This window comes from Poeciliopsis prolifica, unplaced genomic scaffold (assembly GCF_027474105.1).
Source record: "Poeciliopsis prolifica strain line A6 unplaced genomic scaffold, Auburn_PproV2 SCAFFOLD033, whole genome shotgun sequence".
Taxonomy (NCBI): Eukaryota; Metazoa; Chordata; class Actinopteri; order Cyprinodontiformes; family Poeciliidae; genus Poeciliopsis; species Poeciliopsis prolifica.
Window position 1 is genome coordinate 402,174 of NW_026562408.1, and position 23,854 is coordinate 426,027.

At 41.0% G+C, this 23,854-nt stretch overlaps 1 protein-coding gene across 1 annotated transcript; it reads right to left on the reverse strand.

The window, feature by feature from the left end:
• Positions 1-7,181: 7,181 nt before the first annotated feature.
• LOC129373534 (zinc finger protein 346-like) lies at positions 7,182-23,633 on the reverse strand. Its single transcript, XM_055051524.1, has 7 exons — positions 23,132-23,633; positions 20,628-20,731; positions 20,381-20,470; positions 13,892-14,039; positions 13,571-13,789; positions 12,544-12,643; positions 7,182-11,241 (listed from the first exon to the last, which is right to left on the reverse strand). Exons 1-7 carry the CDS (start codon positions 23,253-23,255, stop codon positions 10,971-10,973), a joined length of 1,056 nt encoding a protein of 351 aa, XP_054907499.1. The 5' UTR covers positions 23,256-23,633; the 3' UTR covers positions 7,182-10,970.
• Positions 23,634-23,854: the final 221 nt, after the last annotated feature.

Here is a 23,854-nt window from a genome sequence, read left to right on the forward strand (position 1 = left end):
TAATAATAATAATAATAATAATAATAATATTCCTTATTATGAATACTTGAAACATTTCTCAGGCCAGCCAGTATTTTAGTATATTTTATTTTTTTTTCTTCATGTGATTAACTTCTGCTCAGGTCTTCAGGTCACCCCAAGGCACCTGAACTCTGACCTTTGACCTCAGCCTGTGAGGACAAGTCATGTGTCTTCATAAGCTCAGGTCTGCTGAGAAGGATTTCCACGTCTGGAGAAACTCGACCTTTGACCTCTCAGTTCCTAATAAAGTTGTTCACCTGTTTCTGCTGCTGGGAAACGTGACGCAGTTTTGTTTTCATAATTATGTTATAAATGAGATGATTGAACCATTTTTACATCAAATAAATGAAACAGAAAAACAAAGTTATGCAGAATTTAAATATGAAAATAAAAGATCAAAAACATTGTCAAAGGAAAAAAACTGGTTAGTTTAACTTGATTTCTTTTTAAACAAGTCAAATGAATATGATTTATTCTGGACAACAAATCTGTTCATTTATAAAATGCACACATTTTACCAGATATTTTTGTTTGAACTTTGGACTAAAGATCAAACGAGTCACAACTCTGAAAAACAAATGACAGAAAAATAAAGATTTTAATGATGGTTTCTGTATTATTATTATTATTATTATTATTATTATTATTATTATTATTATTATTATTATTATTATTATTATCATTATTATTATGGTGGCGGTTCTCTGGGTTAGCTGTGCCGTCTGATCCAGACGTGACAAAATGATTGATGTAAAATCTGTTTTCTGATTGGATGATTTTTCTGCAGCTTTATGATGAAACCTGGCAACGTTTTCTGTTGCCAGGTTCTGTTCTGCTGAAAAGTGTTTCTGCTCTGCATGACTTTCATCAAATCAAGCAGAATAACTCAACTTGGAATGATGTCAGTGCAGCAGAGGAGATAATCACAGAGCAGAAAAACATTTTGACCACAAAATAAAAACATCACACAACAAAAAATATCTTCAAATTTCCTCAGGGAAAAACCAGAGAGCAGTTAAAACCAGAAAAAAGCAAAAACAGCAAGAAGTAAAAAAATTATTTAACATTTATGAATTAATTATTATAAATTTTACAAAATCTCCTTCATTTTCTCACATTTAGGCCCATATAGCACAAATAAAATGTGCAATAGGTGAGGTGTGAATGTTAATCGACCTCTGACCTCTGGTCCTCCAAGCCTGGGTCTGGTTTGGTTTGAATGTGAACACCAAGCGGACCAGAGATCGCTCTAAAAGCAGGAAGTGGACTACAGTGCAGGGCATTCTGGGTAAATACAACAAAAGCTAACTAGCCTAGCGTTAGCAGCAGAAATGGCTCCTGGTCTTCAGCCAAAGACTAAAGAGAAATCACTAAACTCTGGCGCCTCCATCTTGTTTCATCTGGTGAAACAGGAAGTTGCTCTCAGCGTCTTCAGAGGTTTTAGTGTCGTTTCCTGCAGTGGTTGTTGGTGCAGCGCCCCCACAGGCCAGGAGGGGAACAGGCTGGTTTGGGTCAGAACCACAGCAGCTGGAGGTGGAGAAGAAGTTCTGGTTTCAGTAGAACCGGGTCGACCCGACTGAAGGAGGAAAGCTTCCTGAGGTTTGAGCCACTGACTGAATCATGTGGATAAAGATGATCTGTGTTCTAATAAGTGTTTATTGTGATTTTTGACAGAAGGACTGTGAATGTTGAGTTTACCGCTGTGGACTGAATGAAGCGCTGGAGGATCGGATCCTTCCGGGTTTTAATGCTGACATGGCTCCTAAAGGCCGCTAAGCTAATTTGGTTAGCTGCAGACGGACATCCGGGATTCAGCACACAGGAAGCCAACATGCCATGTTGCTTTATCCCTGCACGTCCTTCCTCTCCTGTTTTCAGAGCGGCCGAAACATCGCGGCCTCCTCTCCCACTCACCCGGTACCACAGCCCAGATTTTACAGCTGGATGAAGAGCATCAATGGATTCAGTGAATGAGCGCCAGACAATGGCCGCCATGTCCAGGCTGGCATGCCAGCCCGGGATTTCCTGGCTTAAACCACAATAAAAAAAGAAGTTGTACATTTCCGGCTCCAGAGGGAAGAATGAGGCGCTGTGAATGTTGGGTTTCTGACCGGCCAGCAGAGCAGCAGCTGCTGCCGCTGGCGCTTTGTTTCCCTCTGTCATTGTGAGTTAAGGGTCGACTGGCCGCCGGACTCCAAACGGCTTCAGCAAAGCAAACAGAGGCAGAATGAGAGGCGAGCTCCAAACGGCGCCTTAAACACTGTGATAACGCCATGGAGACGCCATGGAGACGCCATGGAGACGCCATGGAGACGCCATGGAGACGCCATGGAGACACCATGGAGACGCCATGGAGACGCCATGGAGACGCCATGGAGACGCCATGGAGACGCCATGGAGACGCCATGGAGACGCCATGGAGACGCCATGGAGACACCATGGAGACGCCATGGAGACGCCATGGAGACGCCATGGAGACGCCATGGAGACACCATGGAGACGCCATGGAGACGCCATGGAGACGCCAAACAAAACCAACATACAGGAAACTTTTAAACAAGAAATACAAGTTTAAGTCAATAATTCCTTCATATATATTTTTAAAAATTTTAATTCCCTTGGCAGATTATTTCACTTATAACATTTGAAAAATATCTTGTTATAAATGAAATGATCTTTTCATCAAGATTAATGACTTATAACTCCTATTTCTTTCTGAAAAGTTATTTGTAGTTGAATTTTATTTCCAGGGAACTAAAATATTCAGATTAGAAATTCGATGAAAATATTTGGTAAAGTTTTGTGTTTTTGCAGTGTATGCTGCTTTTTATTGTCAGTCTAAATTAAGTGTAAAATTTGTTCCCAGAAATATACATTTATAAATAAATAAAATGTGGCATATTTACATCACATATAGACGTATTTCTGGAATAAACCTTTTCGATCATTTGAGGAAATAGTTTTTCTTCTTTACTCTGCAAAACAAACCAGTTGGAGGGGAAACCATCAGAGAGAAGCCAGTGGCGCTGAACGGAGCAGCTTTGGGTTAAATCCGGGCTCACAGGTGGTTCGCTCTCAGCCAGGAGGAAAAACTCTCCCTCCGAGGATCAGACAGCGCTCGGTTTTGTGCTGAAAGGAAATGAGAGACGCTGGCGATTATCAGCACCAAAGGCAAAAGATCCCCTCCATCTTAAACCCTCCAGAAAGATCTGAGGCCCGATTCGCTGCTTTATTCCTCCTGATCTGAAACACAAAAGCTCCTCATGACGGAGCCGGAGAGGCAGAGCCTCTGCCAGACGTGGAGCTTATTGTGTAAAAATCTTAGTCTTTCCTTTAATTACTCAGAGTACAGTAGTGTGAAATCCTGCCTGTTCATTCAGGAAGAACTGATAAAGGTTCCTCTGCACTAAAAGTTCAAATTGAAGCTTTACTCTTTTTTTGCTGGTTACTGACATGCTAGCATTAGCGCCAAACAGCTACAGGAAGCTGATGCAGTTTCTGTTCTGGCAGATAATTATTCTTCTGACATGTTGAGCTCAGGTGGGCGAAGGAAGCGCTGTGTGCTCAGGACCTCACTGACCTTTGACCTGAGGCTTTGATTTTTCAGTTTGGGTCTGAACGGTCCCAAACCTCCTGCACACTCTTAACACTTTCCAAAATACAAATAATGGAGATGATTGCCTCATTCATCTGCTGATTATTCCCACCACTGACATGACAAACATTAGGAACATTTTGTAGATTTTTCATTAATGGACTTAAGATAATTTAATGAAATGTTGGAAATGCAGTAAAAGAGGCTAATAAACATATAATTAAACTCTGTCTAAATGGGAAAATAAAACATTTTGTTCCCTAAAATGCAACAAGATTCACACTGAAAGCTACAAAATAAACTTTTACACCAAAAAACATAACAGTAGTGCCTTTATTAAATGTATCCGTAATAAACACAGAATCGTTCAAAATCATTATTCAGTCACGTTTAACAGCTGCATGACTGAAAAATGTAAGTAAGCCGAAACTTCAAAATGACCGACAGCCTTTCCATAGGAAGCAGACCAAACAGTGGACAGTCTACATCCCTCTGACCAACCAGGAAAAACCAACCAGGAAAAACCAACCAGGAAAAAACCAAACCAGGAAAAAACAACCAGGAAAAAACAACCAGGAAAAACCAACCAGGAAAAACCAACCAGGAAAAACCAACCAGGAAAAACCAACCAGGAAAAACCAACCAGGAAAAACCAACCAGGAAAAACCAAACCAGGAAAAACCAACCAGGAAAAACCAAACCAGGAAAAACCAACCAGGAAAAACCAACCAGGAAAAAACCAACCAGGAAAAAAACCAAACCAGGAAAAACCAAACCAGGAAAAAACAACCAGGAAAAAACAACCAGGAAAAACCAACCAGGAAAAACCAACCAGGAAAAACCAAACCAGGAAAACCAACCAGGAAAAACCAACCAGGAAAAACCAACCAGGAAAAAACCAACCAGGAAAAACCAAACCAGGAAAAACCAACCAGGAAAAAACCAACCAGGAAAAACCAAACCAGGAAAAACCAACCAGGAAAAACCAAACCAGGAAAAACCAACCAGGAAAAACCAACCAGGAAAAACCAACCAGGAAAAACCAAACCAGGAAAAACCAAACCAGGAAAAACCAACCAGGAAAAACCAACCAGGAAAACCAAACCAGGAAAAAACAACCAGGAAAAACCAAACCAGGAAAAAACAACCAGGAAAAACCAAACCAGGAAAAACCACCAGGAAAAACCAAACCAGGAAAAACCAACCAGGAAAAACCAAACCAGGAAAAACCAAACCAGAAAAAACCAAACCAGGAAAAACCAAACCAGGAAAAACCAAACCAGGAAAAACCAAACCAGAAAAAACCAAACCAGGAAAAACCAAACCAGAAAAAACCAAACCAGGAAAAACCAAACCAGGAAAAACCAACCAGGAAAAACCAAACCAGGAAAAACCAAACCAGGAAAAACCAACCAGGAAAAACCAAACCAGGAAAAAACAACCAGGAAAAACCAAACCAGAAAAAAACAACCAGGAAAAACCAACCAGGAAAAAACAACCAGGAAAAACCAACCAGGAAAAACCAAACCAGGAAAAACCAAACCAGGAAAAACCAAACCAGGAAAAAACAACCAGGAAAAACCAAACCAGAAAAAAACAACCAGGAAAAACCAACCAGGAAAAACCAACCAGGAAAAACCAACCAGGAAAAACCAAACCAGGAAAAAACAACCAGGAAAAACCAAACCAGGAAAAACCAAACCAGGAAAAACCAAACCAGGAAAAACCAAACCAGGAAAAACCAAACCAGGAAAAAACAACCAGGAAAAACCAAACCAGAAAAAAACAACCAGGAAAAACCAACCAGGAAAAACCAACCAGGAAAAAACAACCAGGAAAAACCTGCTGAGGCCTCAACCTTCCCTCTGTCTAATATATTAACATAAACGGTGTGAATCTCTGAGTTTCTCTGAGTTTCTCGCGGCGGTTGCAGCAGTCGGGTCTCTCTGGGTCTGAATTCATCGCAATCAAACCTCATTTTTACTGAAACAAGAATCAAACTCAGTTTGAAGATCATTCCAGCTTCTTCCACCAACATTAAACATCATTTATCTGTCATCTCAGCAGTTTATGAGGCTCTTGATCGATCGAACCGCCGCTGTTTCACGGACATGACGTCACACTTCGAACGATGCAGCAAACTAAAACTGTAGAAACTACAGTGCCACCTGCTGGACACTTACGTGTAAAATGTTTATGTTTTATAGAGTTTTGCCTTCATTACCTCTGAGTATGTTCTTTCAGTAAACGACCGTTACTTTAAATACTCCAGTTAAATAATCAATGATTCAATTATTTGATGATTCTGGGAAGAAATTGTAACAATATCCAAAGATTTTACAATTAAAGTCACACTTTGTTGTTTTATATATAAAATGAGCAGAAATATGATTCAGCTGTTAAAGATGGCCGCCTGAAGTCGCTCCGCTCTCGCTCACAAATCTGAGACAGGAAACAGAAAACGGAAACATTCAGCTGATCCAGCTGTTTTCTCCCATTCTGCCCTTCCTCCTCGATTTGTCTCCGTCTCGCTCACAACCCCCAACACACACACACAGAAACACACTCTAACCCCCGACCCCCCACAAGTATCAGGTGTCCTGGCAGAGTGTGTGTGGAGTGGGGGGTTCAAACAGGTGTCTGCTGAGAGTCCCACACGGAGCCTGTTGGAGGCAGGTTTTACCTCACACTCCCAGCTGCTCTGTCTCTCTCACACACACACACACACACACACACACACACACACACACACACACACACACACACACACACACACACACACACACACACACACACACACACACACACACATCAAGCACCATGTATCCATCTGTCACAAGAATTAGATGTAATCCATGGGAATTTTCAGATGTCATGGAAGGAAAGAGAAAGTGTGTTTGCACTTTGAGCGGAGCTGACACCACCTGCAGCACACACACACACACACACACACACACACACACACACACACACACACACCACACACACACACACACACACACCACACCCCACACACACACACACACGTCTGCCTGTGTGTTGTTGGTTTTCTGCAGTGTGAAAAATCAAAGTTCTTCTTTCTTCATTCTGTTTGTTTTGTATAATTTACATTCAAACTGAATTATAAAATCTTCCAAATGAAAAGTAAAAGTTTGCCGTTGTTCTTATTGTGCTTCAGGTTTTAGCGTTAAAACGTAAAAAGCTTCAAACAACAGAAAACAACATCAGCTATCAGAACAATGTTGCCATGGCTGCATGTTCATATTTCAGAAAAGGTTTTGGTTCATGTGATGATTTAGAGAAAACTAAAAGTTTCTCAAATCTTTTTCTGCAGGTTTTTACCCGCAGCACGGGCGCCACCGTGTGGCCAGAGAGAGCCAGCTTTTCAACACGATTCATCAAAAAGTGATGATCGATCACTTTTTGCAGCCGCAGGATCGGTTTGTTCGGCCCGGTTCGGGAAGCTGGACGGGTTTTCGGTCAGGACATTTCTTCATGGACTGCATGTGATTTTAGAAGCAGCTGAAAGTAAAATGGAGAATAAAAAAGGGAATTTTCACAGTGAAAAAGTTCCTCTCTAGTTTATTCAACTATCAATATTCAACATAAATTATAAAATCTCAGCTGATCTAACAACTGCTGCAGTTAATGATGAAAAAATGTAATGAATTTTTTCAAAATAAATGAAATAATAGTTGATTTGTTAGTGTGGCCTTTGACTGAACCTGCTTTCATTCATGAGTCAGTTTGTATTTTTCACATTCACTTATTTTTATCCACATTACAAGAAAAGACTTTGTGTAAAACTCTGAAATGCACGAGCTTTGCAGAAGTTTTTAATACATAAACAAACTGAAAGTAACTCCTAAAATCACAAACACAGGATGGGAACAGAAAGGCCGTTGATCTGTACAGCACCGATAAAAAAAGCTTTAGACAAAAACATTCAGTACTAAAATATTTCCCGTTTTGACATCATTTGCTCTGACATCAGTCTGCTTGGTGGCGATCAGGAGCTTTTCAGGACAAACTGAGAAATCCTTCACAACTCAGATGAAGAAAATAATCGTTTTCATGCCACGAGCTTTTGAGACAAACAGGAAACCTCTGGCTGAAAACAATCTCACTCAAGATCAGCTCAGCTTTTATTGTTGCTTAAAGAGATTTCAGGGGAAATGCAACTCAGGACGTCTTACAGAAACAGCAGGTAGAAGCCAGAAGGTAACAGAGCCTGTAGTTAAATAATCAAAACTATTTTAAAAAATGGTCAACATTTTAAAAAAAAACAGTAAAATGATGTAAACAGCTACGAGAAATTCAGCAGAGAGCCGGTTTGGAGAATCTCCTTCAATACATTCAGAGGGAAAGTTTCTCTGTTGGTCGCTGTTACTGACATGTAGCTTTAAAGCTGCGTAGATATTAGCTAGCAGTGAGGACAGGTTAGGATCCCTCCATGGCCTAAACAAAACCTGTTCATCACATTTTTTACATGAAATCATTCTCAGAAAATCAGATTTCAGTCTGAGCTGTTTAGGCTCTCTGTCGCTTTAAATCCAACCCAGCTGCTGCTGGCCACGCCCCCAACTCAAAATGAAAATGGCTGCAGAGACAAAACTATACAACCATACATCTTTGAAAAGCAATAGTGAAGCCTCCTGCCCACCAGCCAGAAAGCAACAAGTTAACAACTAATCTCTTGACTTTTCCAGCAGCCATTGTACAGCAGGAAAACCAGCTGATCAGCTGGGTTGCTCTGCAATAGGCAGAACTCTGCTGGGGTGACAGCTCTGAACGTGACTCATCAGCAGTTTCAGACATAAAACCCGCCACCGTATGGCCAGAAGTCACTCAGCTGTTCTGCTTTTTAGAAGCATAAAAATATTAAAACGTGAACTCTGCATAATGTTTCACCACTGACGCTGCAATAAACCGTTTTCACGGTGGGACGTTTTCCATGGATCTTCTCCGGTCTCAAACTCGCCAAACTAAAGTCCGGTTCTGGTCCCACCCAAATGGACTCCAGCTCACCGACCACTACAACAGAAAAACTAACTTAGAGCTTTTCCTATATTAAGAGTGTCGGTCACTTCCTGTTGTGTGGTTTTTAATGGCCGCCGCCTGCTGGTGTCGCCTCTGATCCGTTTCATTGCAGTCCAGTTTGGGTTCTGGTACCAGGAAGGTTTGGGCCTTTCACATCTGAAAAGCTTTTTCCGGGTCTGAGGTTCTGAAAGCTGCAGCTCGGATCGAAGCGAGGTTATGTTGAGAGAGCATCAGCAGTCAGCAGCTGCAGGTTCAGACAGAAGCTTCATTTTAAGGTGGATTTAATCCGTCCAACCAGAAAATGCCTGATTTATGACAAAACTCTTCATGTCAGAACTTTACTAACATGTTAAAGTTCATGGACTGTTTAAAATGAAACAAAGAAAGAAATGGGTCAACACTAATCAATCAATCAATCAATCAATCAGTCAACCAACCAACCAACCAACCAATCAATCGTTTATGATGCCACACAGAACTCACTTTCATAAATTTAAGATCTCAAAAATGTTTTTTCCACACATGGAAACTCCATCTAGTTTCTACAAATGTTTTTAGTCGACTTCAGAAACTCCGAAGCAAAGAAATCCAGTTGGATCCTGAATTTCTACTTATTCTGCTCACCAATTTGGACTCCTGAGGGAGAGACTCCCCTGCTGGCCAACCTGAATAAGCAGACAGGCAGATATCAGAACCAACAACCAGAACATTTAACCCAGTTGAGCCCGAACCGCTTCAGCAGAACCTCCAGACTCCGGTAGCCTCGGCCCGGGTCTGTGCCTCCCTGAGCAGCTGAAGGGCCTCCAGGCGCTCCACAGGGAACTGTTCCCTCACCGTTTGGTCTGGAGTTAATGGGTCTATGGAGGTGGAAAACTGCCACCAATCAGCATCTGAGCAGCACGGATCGTTTTGTTTAGAAAATAATTTCACAAAAAAAAACAAAAAGCCAATTTAGAAAAAAAACAATGTTTTGACAAGAAGCATTGTGGAGAACCACAATAATTTTTTTGGCCGTATCAAAATTAGTGCAAAGGAAACATTTTCTGCATTGAATCACATGATCAAAAGCCCGATGTTACTACTGCTGGAAACCACAAAGAAGAAAACAGGAAGTGGTTCAGGATGATGGTACTGCACGTTTTTAGAAACTTCTCAGATGAAAACTTTTCATTTCAATTTTTCTTATGTAAAGGAAACAGCTAAAGTAAAAATGTTTTTTCAACATTGGCAGAATATCAACATAGTTTTGCTCCTGTTTAATAAAAATGCAGATGCTGGATTGTTTGCATTGTTCATGTTGTTGCATAGCTTAATAAAAATTTTTAAAAATCTCAACTTTTGTTGCTGGAATGAGGTGGATTTTTGGGCCATATTTAAATTGGTTTACTTCACAAAACTGCAATCGAAACATTTTTTTTGCCTCATGACCAACAGCAGGATGTTACTACTGCTGGAAACCTTGAAGAGGAAAACAGGAAGTGGCTGGGGAAGACAGTGCTGCATATATTTTAATGACTTATGTGAACAAACTTATTTGGGTGATTTTAATTATGTCTCTCAGTGGAAACAATTGTAAAATAATTTTTTTGACATTAGCAAAATATCGACTAACCTCAGCTGCTGCCAGAACAGCGGTGGTTCACTCGGAGATCAGATATTTCAGGAAATATGGAAACCACTTCATGTTTTACATAAAATAATAATAATAAAAAAAAGAAAAATCCTGGAGCCTCCTCTGTCTGAGACAGGGTCTTCAGTCAGAGGCCTATACAGAGCCGCTGTTCAACAGACTGCTACAGGCACAGCTATCAACATCTACAGCCACTGAGTGATACGAGTCAACACGTTTAATGTCCCTCTGGGATTGATACAGGATGTTTGAACTGAACTGGATTTTCTTGTCAAAAACCATAAAATTAGCAAACATGTTAAAAATACTGAGACTGGGTCTCATGGTTCCCAACAAATTAGCCTCAAAGTGAAGATACTGACTGCTGATGAGCAAACAACAAAACCCCGCCTCAAGAACATCTGAACAGGCGTTTAAAACGCGGCGCTCCTTTCTGTTTCCGTCGCTGCAGCTGAAATCATCGTACTGTCCAAACTTTGAGAGAAAACAGGAAGAAGAACTGCAGCGTGTTGGAGCCGCGACTCTGCTGGGCCGGCAGAATCACAGAAAACAAACAGAAAATGATAGAGGGCACATGGGGGTCACAGTCCAGACTGGTTACAGGAGCTAAAGTTTAATGGGGGGGCTGGGAGTGATGGTTTGTTAAAGGGGGGGCTGTTTGGAGAGTTCGATCCCAGTTCGGCCTCAAGTGTACTGGAACTGGTCCGAAAACGCAGAGAACTCCGGGGTGTACTGGTGGTTCCCGAACTGGCCGTCTCCGCCCTCGTACTGGTTGCTCCCAGAGCCGTACTGGTCGTCAGGGGCAACGTAATGGTCGTCTCCTGGGGGGTACTGGTCGTCTGCGGGCGCGCGCCGGCCATCGCCCCCGGGGTACTGGTTTTCTCCTCCAGTGAGCTGGTTCGACTCCGCAGCTGAAGGCTGGTCGTCTCCAGACTTCTGAACAGCTTTCTTCATTCTTTAAAACAAATGGAAAAACATCATAAATTCAGAACTCATTTCCTTTTCACATGGTAAAATTAAACATTTTGATTATTTGCAGCATCCCACCCATCGCAGTTATTTGAATTGTTCTGAACACCTAGAAAATCTGAGCTTTTTAAAGTTTGGTCAGGTGACGGAGGGATCTGCCGACTGAAAACCCAGCAGGTAGTTTTTGCACTTTCACAGCTTCCAGAGCGGATGTTGGCAAAAGCAGCGCTACGAAGAAAAAGTGCCGCGGTTTCCAAATGATGGCCGATTGAGTTTGGCAGATGTGTGTAGCGATGTTTAAGTAGTTATTATGATGTAAATGTAAAAAAAATAAAATCAAAAATCAGATTTTTGATTGAAGTTATAACTTGTTTTTGTTTATTTCTTGGCGCATCTTGTGGTGGCTTCCATTCAGATCAGAATTGATACCAATTGGCTCTGGCTAATTAAAACTTAATGGATCTCGAGTAATAAAAGTTCCAGATCAAAAACTTGCCAAAAAGATTTGAATGTTTTGGCTGCAGTTTGAGTTTCAACAGAGAAACAAAACAAAAAGGGAACGGCCACACAGGCGCTTCTGCTCAGGGTAAAGCTGATCTGGTTTTTAATCAACTGATTAGTAATTGGATAGTAAAAAGTGATAGTAGGAGATTTTTCAATAAAATGTGAACCAGGTGAAGCTAAAAATGCCAGTAGAGACGTTTTGTGTGGAAATACTAATTTTTTAATCTTACATCTTTACATTTTGTCCAGTTTTGGCTTAATTCCTGCTCTGAGTGGAATTAAGAGCAGGGATATAAATGTACCATTTACATTTTTCAGTAAATATTATTTACTGAAAAATACAATCTTTTCAAAAATGGTATTTTTGTGTCTAACAATTAACTGCTTTCTAAATTAGTTGACAATTATTTGGGCAGTCGATTCACCATGATTAATTTAATAAAATGTTTCAGATCTGTTACTAAAAAAGTTTTGAGATAATATTCTACAGCAGGGAGAACAAAACACAAAGTTTACTAAAAAATCTCCCAATTTTAATAATTTAACATAAAAATACAAACCAAACTCATTTTAATGACACAAATCAAAACGTCATTAGTAAAAATAAATGACATTACAATCCAAACACATCATGCTGAGTTAAATAATGTCCTGCTCAAATGGAATATTTTAACATAAAATACAAAGGTTAAAAATATGTATGTTCATGGTTTTGTTACTGGTTTCCATGGTTTCATTACTGGTTTCCATGGTCTGGTTACTGGCCTGTTGAATCGTGACCTACTGGTTCTTATGCCTGGCGCCGCTGATGTGAGACTGGTACTGTTCCACGGAGTTGAGCACGATGCTGCAGACGGTGCAGGGGTAACCGTTTAGTGTCGACGCTGCAGACAGGAGACAAGTTATTTTCCCAGTGAAAAGCTGAACTTTCAGGGACAAAATGATCAGAAAATATTCAGCTACTGAATATTCATCAGTGGTTTGATCAGTTATCCAAACTTTAGAGCTGCGGTTTTTCATCGGCAGTTTACTGATGTTTAATGTGACATGAAGACAAGGAGAAGGAAGTGGAAGAGAAGATTTTCACAATTCCAGCTGGTCCATTTTAACCATATTTAGTCAGCCATTTTGGCTAGTCAAAGGTTTGGTTGATGAGTTGCGAATGCTAATCGACCTCTGACCTCTGGTCCTCCCAGCCTGGGTCTGGTTCGGTTTGAATGTGAACCCCAAGCGGACCAGAGAGCGCTCCAAAACCAGGAAGTTTACTACAGCGCAGGGCATTCTGGGTAAATCCAACCTAAGCTAACATGTTAGCCTAGCGCTAGCAGCAGAAATGGCTCCTGGTCTTCAGCCAAAGACTAAAGAGAAATCACTAAACTCTGACGCCTCCATCTTGGTTCATCTGGTGAAACAGGAAGTTGCTCTCAGTGTCTTCAGAGGTTTTAGTGTCGTTTCCTGCAGTGGTTGTTGGTGCAGCGCCCCCACAGGCCAGGAGGGGAACAGGCTGGTTTGGGTCAGAACCACAGCAGCTGGAGGTGGAGCAGAAGGTCTGGTTCCAGTAGAACCGGATCGACCCGACTGAAGGAGGAAATTTATCTTTATACTTGAATCCTTCTTTACTGCCTAAATGCATCAGAGACGGCTGGTTGAGTTAAACAGAGCTCTGCAGCTAGAACAAACCTTTACTCTTTTTAATTACATAAATATGTAAATGAGGCAGAGGACTTGCAGTGTGCCACTAATATTAATACAGTGAGTCTGCAGAGGACGAATGAGGGGAACCAGAACCAGAACCCGGGCGGTGGCCTGACCTGGTGCGGTGGAGGGGCCGTATGTCTCCATCAGCTTTAACCTGGTCATGTGTTTTTTATGCTTCTTGCCGGCGTAGTGCTGCTGGGCCATGAGTGGGTTGTTGAACGACGCCTTGCAAGTGGAGCAGAAGCGATCTGGGTTGTTGTTGTTGTCGGTTTCAGAACCGCCGGCTGAAATGTCGGCAGGTTTCTCCACCGGCTGTGAAGTCTGAGAGGCTTCTGCAGAGATTAACATACAGAGAAAAAAAAGGTGTGTAAAAAACACAAGAAATTTAAAAGAATAACAGGAGATGTGCTTTATGATCTGATGGAAGCAGCAACCTGGAGTCTGGGATTCAACAGCTTTCATTTTCAGCCTCTTGGCATGAAATTTGCCCTGATAGTGAGACTCAGCCATAACTGGAGATGTGAAGGTCATGTTGCAGAGGTGGCACGCCTTCAGCCGGTCCGTGTCGCCGTTGTTGCAGTCCTGCAAAGACACACAAACAGCTGATCAAACATTTAACAACAAGGAAATGTCTGAATTTAAAGACCCAGCAAACAGACAAAAATGTTTAATTTACGATGAAACTAATCAACCAGTTAGTCATTCTGCAGATTCTTCATGAACCCTGACACGTGACGTCTCCGCCTTCAGACGCAGTCTGTGGCGCGGTGGCTGAAGGATATCGACACCTTGAGGGGCCATAAACACAACCGACAAAACCGACTGTCTCACAGATATTATGAATCTAAGTTACTAAAAATTATTTAGCAATGGTTGGAACTCGCTGCTTTATTGGATGTCATGTCAGATCACATGACCAAAACAGTAAAAAGAAGGAAAACGGACTTTCGTTTCACTGTTTTCCTGCCTGTAAACAAGGCAAGGAGGCTAAGCTGTCGGAGCTAAGCTAATGGAGCTAAGCTAACGCAGATAAGCTATCGGAGATAAGCTAACGGAGCTAAGCTAACGGAGATAAGCTAATGGAGCTAAGCTACCAGAGCTAAGCTAATGGAGCTAAGCTAACGGACTTAGGAAAACGGACTTTCGTTTCACTGTTTTCCTGCCTGTAAACAAGGCAAGGAGGCTAAGCTGTCGGAGCTAAGCTAATGGAGCTAAGCTACCGGAGCTAAGCTAATGGAGCTAAGCTAACGGACTTAGGAAAACGGACTTTCGTTTCACTGTTTTCCTGCCTGTAAACAAGGCAAGGAGGCTAAGCTGTCGGAGCTAAGCTAATGGAGCTAAGCTAACGCAGATAAGCTATCGGAGATAAGCTAACGGAGCTAAGCTAACGAGATAAGCTAATGGAGCTAAGCTACCAGAGCTAAGCTAACGGAGCTAAGCTATCAGAGCTAAGCTAATGGAGCTAAGCTACCGGAGCTAAGCTAATGGAGCTAAGCTAACGGAGATAAGCTAATGGAGCTAAGCTACCGGAGCTAATGAAAAGGAGACGAATGTCCTGGCATCAGTGGTGAGACGTCCTGATATCACGTTCTCCAACATCCCAAGTTATCTACTAGTTTGATCCAGACATGTTCATTCTAGCGAGTGTCTAAATTCTTTGTTGGTGTCAGGTCATAATGTTTTGCTATGAATTTGTCCGGGTCACTCATGTTCAGTTATGTTGAGTTCATTTAAGTGGCTCAACCTTGTTTAGCTTGGGCTTATATTTCAGTCTGAGTTTTGTCAGTGGACATCGAGGTTATTATTATTAATAAACTATTTTACTAGTGTTATCAAATATACAGTATTAATTCTGATGTATGTTCTGATATGTCCTCTTCAAGGCAAACTGACGTATAAAATGGATGAGCTCAATCCAGACTGGGTTTCAGCGCTGAATCTGGGTCACTGCGAGGGAAACGCCACAACATCAGACTGACATGCGTCAATTAAAGAGGCGATACAGCAAAACCATGATGGAGCAACAAGTTACAGAGACTGTTGTCATTATTTACGCCAGAAGAGGTAAATAATGAGAACATTAGCAGAGGCTGCAGAAGAGGAGGGAGTTGGAGAGGCTGAGGAGGAAACCGCAGCAGGAGCTCAGCAAGGCTGCTCACTCTGAGGAGGAACAGGAACCAGCGGCAAAAAGGCAAAAATTAGAAAGTCACTTGTGTGAACAGAGAAGAGATTAATCAGTTACAGGAGAGCAGGGAGCTCAGCTCAGAGCTGAATTAAAACCAGCTGGTCACAAGTTTTCTTAAGGATGACATCTTGTTATCACTGTTTAATACTGTTGGGCCTTTTCTGCTGGCATCACTAATTACTTTGTCTAAGACTCGATCTTCCTGTTCAGCATCTTTGCCATCTTTTTAATGTGTCACATAAAACTGTCTAATGCCTTTGGACACCCTTGATGTGTCGTATGCACATCTTAAGCTCATGGTGAGCTGGCCTCAGAGGCCACAATGCCTCAGTTTGTGGAAACATTTGGAAAACATGTAGCTATTATTATTGACTGTTTTAAATTAGGAACAGAAATACCTTCAAATTTAAAAGCATGAGCACAATCCTGATCCTGCTTCCTTATTGGTATAAAACCACATGGGTGGATTTCTTTTATTTCTAAGGGATGAGGCGGGCGTGCATCAGACAAGCACATAACAGAAAACTGTGGCCTTATCTCTGGGATATTACGTTGTGTTAGCAGACAGAGCATGGCAGTTTAGGAACGATGTGTGCTGAGGTCATGGGAGAGGTCAACTTGATGCTAAAGACACACGAGGTGCAGCTCACCTGAGAATTCATGTGAAAGAGTGATGGTTGCATGAGGAACAAACACGAAATGTTACACAGAACCAAGCAGGTTGCTGCTTACATGTGTGCTGCAGCTTAGCGAACATGTGTTCTAGTGTAAAACATAATGCAAATGAAAACTGCACATGTTCATATGAAACTGCACGTTGATAAAACTGTTAATTAAAATGCAGACTGGAAAATGTCTGGTTATTTCTGCACTCATTATTTTTGAAATATTTGTACAGTTAGCACTGTTTCATGTAAAATGTAGATAGTAAAAAAAAATGGTATTTGTTCCCCTCATTATTTAGTCAACAGTTGGAAGTGTCTGTTTTTTCTCATTTCATAATTTAATGTGGTAAACATGAAACGTTTGATTCAAGCACTACAGAGCGAACCGGTCAACAGAGGATGCTGTCTCCATCACTCTGCACACAGCCCTGACCCATCTGCAGCATCCCAACACCTACGTCAGGATGCTATTTGTAGACTTCAGCTCAGCATTTAACACCGTCATCCCAGACAAGCTGGTCCTGAAGCAGGTGGAGCTGCCTGCTTCACTGTGCCACTGGATCAGACTTCCTCACCAACAGGCCTCAGATGGTGAGAATAGGTGGCTCAACATCGTCCCCACTGGTCCTCAACACAGGCACGCCGCAGGGCTGTGTGCTCAGCCCAGCTCTCTTCACCCTGTTACACACGACTGCGTTGCCATCCACCCCACCAACACAGTCGTCAAGTTTGCGGACGACACAACAGTAGTGGGTCTCATTTCAGACAACAACGAGACCCACTACAGAGAGGAGATTCTGCAGCTCACTCAGTGGTGTTCAGCCAATAACTTGGTGCTGAACACAGGGAAGACCAAGGAGGTCATTGTGGACTACAGAAGGTCCAGGAGGACGGGTCACACTCCCCTTCTCATAGATGGAGAAGAGGTGGAGCGTGTGGACAGCATCAAGTTCCTGGGCCTCCACATCACGTCTGACCTCTCCTGGAATACAAACACCTCCCACCTGGTGAAGAAAGCACAACAAAGGCTCTTCCTCAGGAAACTGAGACGTGCTGGACTTTCCTCACGGCTGCTCCTGAACTTTTACAGGGCGACGATCGAGAGCGTCCTCTGCCTCAACGTGACTGTGTGGTATGGTGGCTGCACAGCACTGGAGAGGAAACAACTGACACGGGTGGTGAGAACAGCACAAGGCATTGTGGGATGCCCCCTCCCGGACCTGGACTCTATTTACATGGGCCGGGTCAAGAAGAGAGCTGGATCCATAGCCATGGATTCCAGCCACCCGGGCCACAGACTGTTTGTGCCGCTGCCATCAGGCCAGCGGTTCAGGAATATACGGACTACAACAAACAGACTGAGAAACAGTTTCTTCCCCACAGCCGTCAGAGCCATTACTCCCTGCCGCCCCCTCCCACACATATCATAACCTCACATACACCCCCCCCCACACCCCAACCCCCACACAGCCATATTGTTCTGCACTTTGACCTTTGTCACATCATCTGCACTTTACCATAATTGGACCTGCTGCTTCTTCTTTGGTGTGGTTGAGTGCCTTAGTTAATTTTATATATATGTATATATTATTTATGTATATATTATTATTATTATTGTGTGTTTGTTTATTTAATATTGTATATATTTGACTCTTTGCACGGGAGTTGCAATAGAAATTTTGTTGAATCCTGTTCAATGACAATAAATGCTATTCTCTCTCTCTCTTTTCTATTCTCTTCGAGTTGCATGTAAACAGGTGATGAATGAATCACATCTAAACTAAAAAAGAAATATTTGAAATATTTCCGGTAATAAACATACATGTAATGCAGTGCTTCTCAAATAGTGCGATACCTGGGGGGGCGTGTGATCCTGGGGAACAGGCTTTTTTTTGGCCGTACTAGTATAAAGTGTAATTGCGCACAGTAGGCGGCAGTGGCGCTCTCATTGTTACTTCTGTCACGTTTGCGACAGTGCAACATTTTACGACTTACAAGACAAACAGGTTTGCCTTGGTTAGCAGTGTTAAGTCAACAAAAAGCTCCGACTGCGTTCTGTCTATGGCCTCCGTTATTCAACAACCCCCAACATGAAAAAGTTTTTCACAGGGATGAAAAGAAAAGCGGAGAGAGACAAAGATAATGAGACAACAGAAAGTCAACCGAAAGCTAAGAAGAGGAAATACGAGGAAGCGTATTTAGCGCTTGGCTTCACTGTGACTACAGTTGGAGAAGAGGAAAAGACCGGTGTGTTGCTGTGTCTAAAAATGCTCGCAGCGGACAGCATGAAGCCAAATAAATTAGCGCGTCACTTAAATACGTTACATCCCAATCACGCAGATAAGCTGCTAGAGTTTTTTCAGCGAAAACGTGCTGAATTGCCAACAGTCATCCCGCTTTGTGAAGGCTACTTCAGTAAACCATCGAGCGCTGCTAGCATCATATAAGGTGGCGTACCAAATTGCGCAGTGCAAAAAGCCCACACCATAGCAGAGGAGCTGATACTGCCTGCAGCAGTAGACATGGATTTATTTATTTTTAATTTCAGGCATTGATGCACTTAAAATCTTTTCTGTTGCAGACTTAAAACACAATTTAATAAAGTTATTCTTTGTAAGTTTGACCATATGTCTTTCTTTTTTTCTTAATGTTAATAAGGAAAAAATGTTATGCAGAGATGGATAGTCACAGTGGGGAGTGGGGGGGCGCGAATAGTTTTTGTTCTTGCTAGGGGGGCGTAACGGAAAATAATTGAGAAGCACTGATGTAATGAAAGATTCTATTTTTAAGTAAACATTTTGTGATTAAACAATTACATAATCAGAGATTTTGCAGTAAATATTTAATGTAAACAATCAAAGCAGATGAAAGAGTCCATCTTTAAACATTTAATATGTTAACATTTCAGAGTAAATGTCATGAAATAGATCCGACTACAAGTATTTGTTATATTTAACATATTTCAGGCGATAAATACACATGTAATAAAATAGATCCTGTCTGAATTTTATGTAACTAACAACATTTGACGATCATCTGAGGTAATACATTTTATGAAAATTTCAAAATATTTTTTAAATATACATTTGGTTAAAAATTAAAAACAGGTAAAAATGAAATGAGGATGAGGGTGTCTTCTATACAGTTTAGTAGAAAAATTTCACACTGCTTTTAAGTCAATGGGTCACATGACCTAGAAGCTACTGAAGAAAACATGATATTATTTGATATTAAAATTATTTAAAATATTGAATATGACTTAACATTTTAATAAAGGACAGTGTGTCTCATGTAAAAGCATAAACTACCACGTTGTTGTGTCAGCTGGTCACAAGGCAAGGCGTTTATTTACAGGAGTGTTTGGTTGGGAACCTCTGAGCGCTCAGAGACGGCCGGCCCCCAATCAGCCATCAGAAATCGGATTGAGCTAAACGCTGCTTGCTCCGCAGAGCGCCAACATCCAACATCCGATTGAAAAACAACTTCACTGCGTCGGTAACACAACAAAACACCAGAACAAAGTTTGTTTTTGTCGGTGGCCTGTAAAGATGGTGCCGAGCAACTGCGCAGTTCCAAAGCTCTACGTTAAAAAAACATTAAAATATAAAAATAAACTAATAACTGAATCCTTTTTAAGTGAGAAAATAAACATTTTACTGTTTAAAGGTCAATATCCTTTCATTCCTTTAGTGACATGAGAAAAGCTGAACATCAATACAGACTGGAGCTGATCTATGGATTAATTATTGATTAACTGATTAATAATCGGATGCAAAATGTGCTTTACATAATTTGATGATCAAGGAATTTTGGGTGGAACAAATTTACAGAAAATGTTTATCTTAAATGCAAAATGTTTATTTTTTAAAAGTTTCAGCTTATTTACTGGTCTGAATGTTCTTTCAGCAAATTGTTCTTTTGTTAACAATTGATTACTAAATCAGTTGGTGATTATTTCAATAACCGATTAATCGATTCAGCCCCGTTTCTCTGACGTGAAACTGAGGTTTTTCAGTTTGCTCCACATCCTGTTGGCGTCACTTTTTTTAATCTAATTGACGTTTTTCACTCACGTTGTTGGAGGTTTTGGGCTTCTTGACCGGATCGCCGTTCTCATTTTCCAGGGAAAGGAAACGCCGAACCTTGTTGGCATGTTTCTTACTCTGGAAGCAGAAAAACAGTTCTTGACTGGAAATGAAGAATAATCCAGTTCTGGGTAATTTATCAAGTTACTGAACATATTAAGAGTCCAGCAATGTTTCACGTCTTTACAGGATGTTGATGAGTTTAAAGCTTCAGCAGCGACTCTGCTGCACTGACCTGATAATGAGTCAACTTCTGAGACTGAGAAATCAGGACGGCGCTGCAGACTTTACACTGGGTGTCAGAAAACAGGTCGCCTCGCTCCCGGATCATTTTATCTACTGCAGGGAGAGAGCGACAGAAGCACAGAGGAATCAGGATAAATCATCTGGAAATAAAATATCACTTCGAATAAAATACCCTGCTGCTGTTTTTACACTTATCAAAAAATCAACTCTTTGATTTTCACAAACCTCCCAAACGCCTCTGATGACCCATGAGCAGAAACCTGCAAATAACGCTGCCCAAAAATAAAATGTTTTCAGGCTGATCTGAGTGACAATTTAACTTGGTGTCAGATTACAAAAATATACAAAAAATATAAAAATAATCTGGAGATTCAAACAAGACTCAGTGGTTCCACGAGGGTGTCCAACATGTGGCGCAGGGGCCAACTGTGGGTCAAGGAGTTACTTAGGCCACAAGCCAGTTGATCAAGGTAAACATTTTATTTAAAAGAGGGCAATTTTCATAAACAGACAAATTAAAGTCTACTTAAAATGGAAAATGTAAAGTGCAACACATTGTATTCCAATTTTATGTTTTGGCTTTAATTTTATAGTAAATAAAAACGAAAGCATCCGAGATTTTTACTCAAAAAGCAGACTCATGTTCATTTATTGGTATTGTATTTTATTTTTGTTGAAATAACAAAAACCCAAAACGTTGATGACATTGTTTTTTCTTTCACGTTTCAGGTTTCCAGATCTCTCTGCTGCAGACAATAATATCGCCTGTTTTCCTGTTTCTGGTTAAATCGTGACAAGCAGGTTAAATGTTTAATGCAAGTTTGGATCGTTTGTTTTTCTCTGATTTCTTTTGTAAAAGGAAAAGATGGATTGTTAAGTTGAAGTTCTGAGGTTGGAAAAATGCCAAAAATGTGAAGCACTGCACCTTTTTTATTGATAAGTGTAATATCAATACAAATAATTGTAAAAAATGTATTGATGTTTGCTTGGACACATTTACTCAATAACTTCATTATTCACACCAAAATAACCAAAAGCTACTAATTTCTGATGGATTATATTTAATTAATTCAGATAATTTAGTGAAACACGTTTCTAAAGAACAAACTTATTTCCAGTTCCTAACTCCAGTTCACTGATTCGTCTCTGGTATTCAAAAACATTATAGTTTTTGAATACCAGTGGCTTTCATTAGCAATGATGAAACAAAACTGCAATGTAATTTCCAGGTGTCTGGCTGCATTGTTCATACGGTGATCATGTTTAACTGCAAGACCTGGAAATAATCTGCAGCTTAATCCCACAATTTAACTTTTTAAAAAATTTTTATAGTTAATGTAAGTAAAATATCTTTATGTTTCAAGGCAGGCACAGTTACTGTGTAAAAGTTTTTAATGGTGAAAATATAAATTATACATTTACAAACTGCTGGATAAAAATGGATCAAGAGTAAAATGGTATGACAGAAAGGATACACAAGTACTAACTGATAAGGAAATCTTATTTAGTACAAAGTTATGTGCCAATTTTGTTTTTTAAGAGTAAAATAAAAACTAAATCACATATAAACAATTACAAAATAAATTGAGGCTCTAGAAACTTTTAGAAATCAGTTTTTCAATAGAAAGCTTAACACAGTAGACAAAGTTTAAGATGAATTTGCAGCTTTTATCATATTTTGATCTCCAAATGGTTCAGCAAACATATTACTAAAACAAAGCTGGTGTATGAACAAAAGGTCTCACTTTGACAGAAACCTGGACAATTTTTAATTCAAATATATTCAGTGAAGTTACTTCAGCTGAGTAGAGACTCCATTAGTTTTATTCAAATATAAGTCGGGCTATTTCATGACAACTTTACTCAACTAACAGCAAAAAGGACGTTGGAGTAAATCTGATCATAAAAATACATTTTACGTTACGCAAGTAAATGTTGCTAGTTTCTACAAATTTGAAAATGTTGCTAATATGTCCATTTTCAGTCATTACAATACATTTACTAATACACGATTTAGATGAAATGTGCAGCTGCTATTTGTGACGGTGAATAACGTGCTGCAAGCGGGTTAAATTTAGAGCGTCCTGTCAGGCTGCGTCCTGCTAGCTGCGCGCGCCTCCATCGCGATGTTAACTGTCAGTCTCGTGAGCGGCTTTCCCATCACTACGCACAACAAACTGCTAAAAACACCTCCTCCGACTCATTAAAACTGCTTCTCTAGGGGAACACAATGTGGCAATCCTCCCATAGTGTCGTCCTAAACGTATTTTTCGAGAAAAGTCCGAATTAACATCGGATGCAGACCTGCTCTCGTCGACCTTGGAGCAGAAACGTTACAGCTACTTAGCTTAGCACGTTTTAGCATTAGCCTCGAGGAAGCCGCGAAAAAACCCACAAAGTGTTTCAACCGCTAACCCTGCGGTCGACTGCTCGATGCGTTGAGGCGGTTCTCTACAAGCGTATGCATGCGTTTGGAGGATCCAGGTGTCATACCCTCCGCCAGTCCCGAAGGTAAGACAGGAAAACTCTCGGTCTGCATCGCCTCCGCCATGATTTTTCTACACACAGCATCGGCTTCCAACAGCGCATGCGCGGCAAATACACAGACTGGAGTCATTTAGAAAACTGGGCTTCAAAACAATTACATAAAAGGTTCCTTTATAACACATCGAGTAAATATGTTATAAAAGTGCAAGTAAGACGTTACATTACACTCCCCGAAACATATGGAGGTTCTACAATGTTTTTGCGACTGTAGCTTTAAGAATTGACGTAGTCATGGAAACCATCTTTGATTAAAAACACATTGAAAATGCTATCTTACGGCCCCGACATGGCTGGCTCAACATTCGGTAATCAATAAGTTCGTAAAGTGGACCCAGGGGGTCTGAGCCGGGCAGAGGAGATGATGCAGAAGTTTCTAGAGCAGGCGACCTTTAAACGGTGCAGACCCTAAACCAGCCACTAGATGGAGACATGTCATTCAATTTTTAGCTCTGCGTGTTTACAGTGGCGCCATGACGCAAAGCATTCCAGTAGGTCCAGTTCTGCGTGACTCCAAAAGGACACGATGAACGACTTGGAGTGGCTTAGTCAAAGTCTGACAATAAATCCAAACAAAGGGCCAGTCTTCCTTCACAGTGTGTAAAAGACTGATTGTCAGCTGTTGCAAACAGTTAATGTTGTTGTTGCAAACTTCACAGAGGACATACTCAA